General features: G+C 24.7%; 1 protein-coding gene across 1 annotated transcript; it reads left to right on the plus strand.

Moving 5' to 3' along the window:
• Nucleotides 1-81: 81 nt before the first annotated feature.
• Nucleotides 82-1,110, plus strand: LOAG_13881 (zinc transporter; the record flags this gene model as incomplete). Its single annotated transcript, XM_003149385.1, has 2 exons — nt 82-269; nt 970-1,110. Coding segments are annotated over 2 exons (329 nt in total), but the record flags the coding sequence as incomplete, so codon positions are not given.
• Nucleotides 1,111-1,490: the final 380 nt, after the last annotated feature.

Raw genomic sequence — 1,490 nt, forward strand, 5'->3', positions numbered from 1 at the left:
ATTTTTGTACTATTGAAATATTACATTTGTAATTTTTAATTTCAATTAAATTATTCATGAAAATTTTTTGATTAAATTTAGGTGATTTTGCGGTCTTAATCGAATCTGGCCTTTCAATTCGTCGTGCTATGTTCCTAAATTTCCTTTCTTCTTTAACTGCATATGGAGGCTTATTTCTTGGCTTAGCAGCAATTAGTGTTGATAGTGCAGTGGAGATATTACTTGCTATAACAGCTGGAATGTTTTTATATGTTGCTTGGCTTGATATGGTATGTTAAGCTTTTCCTTTTTTTGTCATATCGTCAATTTTTTTTTCAATCATGACAAAAAATTGAGGATTGTTTCGGCCTCTTTCATTGTTAATACCTTAAATTTGAATAATTGAACTTTTATTAAGATAAGTTTGTTAATATGACAATGAATTTTTGCAATTTCGATTTCAATAAAACAAATTAATGAAAAAGAGACCCGAATAATTTGAACAATCATCTATCCAACATCTTTAGAAATTGGTTTTTGATGCTCATAATTCCCCCTTTTCCTTGAACAGGATAAATCCTGGTTACAGTTCTATGATTACAAGAATTAGCATCTTTGTTAGCGCATATAGCATAGTGCTCTTTGTTTTAAGATACATAAAAACAATGAACGGACAATTTCCGCTTACACATATCTTATACTCAGCGATATTAAATTAACAAAAGAATGCTTCTCCTCGTGATTATACCCTAATATTTTATCAATAATAGTGTAAATGAAATTGATTTGTACGAGTTTTTAGGATGAAATTTAATTTTTCAGAATTTCAATTTTACATTTTGTAATAAAATTGAATTAAAAAAAAAAAACGAAGATTTTGATTTAATCTAATTTAATTTAATTCAGATTAATTTTGAAATATGCCTATCGATTATATTTTTATAAGAACACTTTAAAAAAAGAAAAAAAACTGTATGCATAATTTTATAGTTGATACATTTGAAAAAAGAATCAACATCAACAAACGACAAATGGTATATGACATTGCTACTTCAGAATATCGGTTTCATCCCAGGATTTTTGATTATGTTTATAATTGGTTGGTATGAGGAAGCACTTGCGATACTTTAGATGCTATTAGCATATAAGCATTTTATTTTATTTTTTTTTTAATTTTTGCTAAAGTTAAATTTCATCATAATGAAAAAAGAAAGAATGATTCTTTTAAAATTTGAATTTTTTTTTTTTCAAAAAAATTATAATCATTAAGATATATATTTTGTGAATAAAAAAAAAAGATGATGATGCATAATTTATGTTAATTTACATAGAAATTTTGATTGATATGTTAAAATTGGAGGATATTTTATCAACGAATTACTTAAATATCGTTGTACATTTTACAATAATACAAATTGTCATTGTTAGATGGCAGTAAATTTATTAATTTACTTTTATAATTTTCGCTCAATAAATTTTATCTTTTTTTCTTTTTTTTGACATTCTTAAGT

The sequence above is a fragment of the Loa loa genome (assembly GCF_000183805.2).
Source record: "Loa loa unplaced genomic scaffold supercont3.1108, whole genome shotgun sequence".
Lineage (NCBI taxonomy): Eukaryota > Metazoa > Nematoda > Chromadorea > Rhabditida > Onchocercidae > Loa > Loa loa.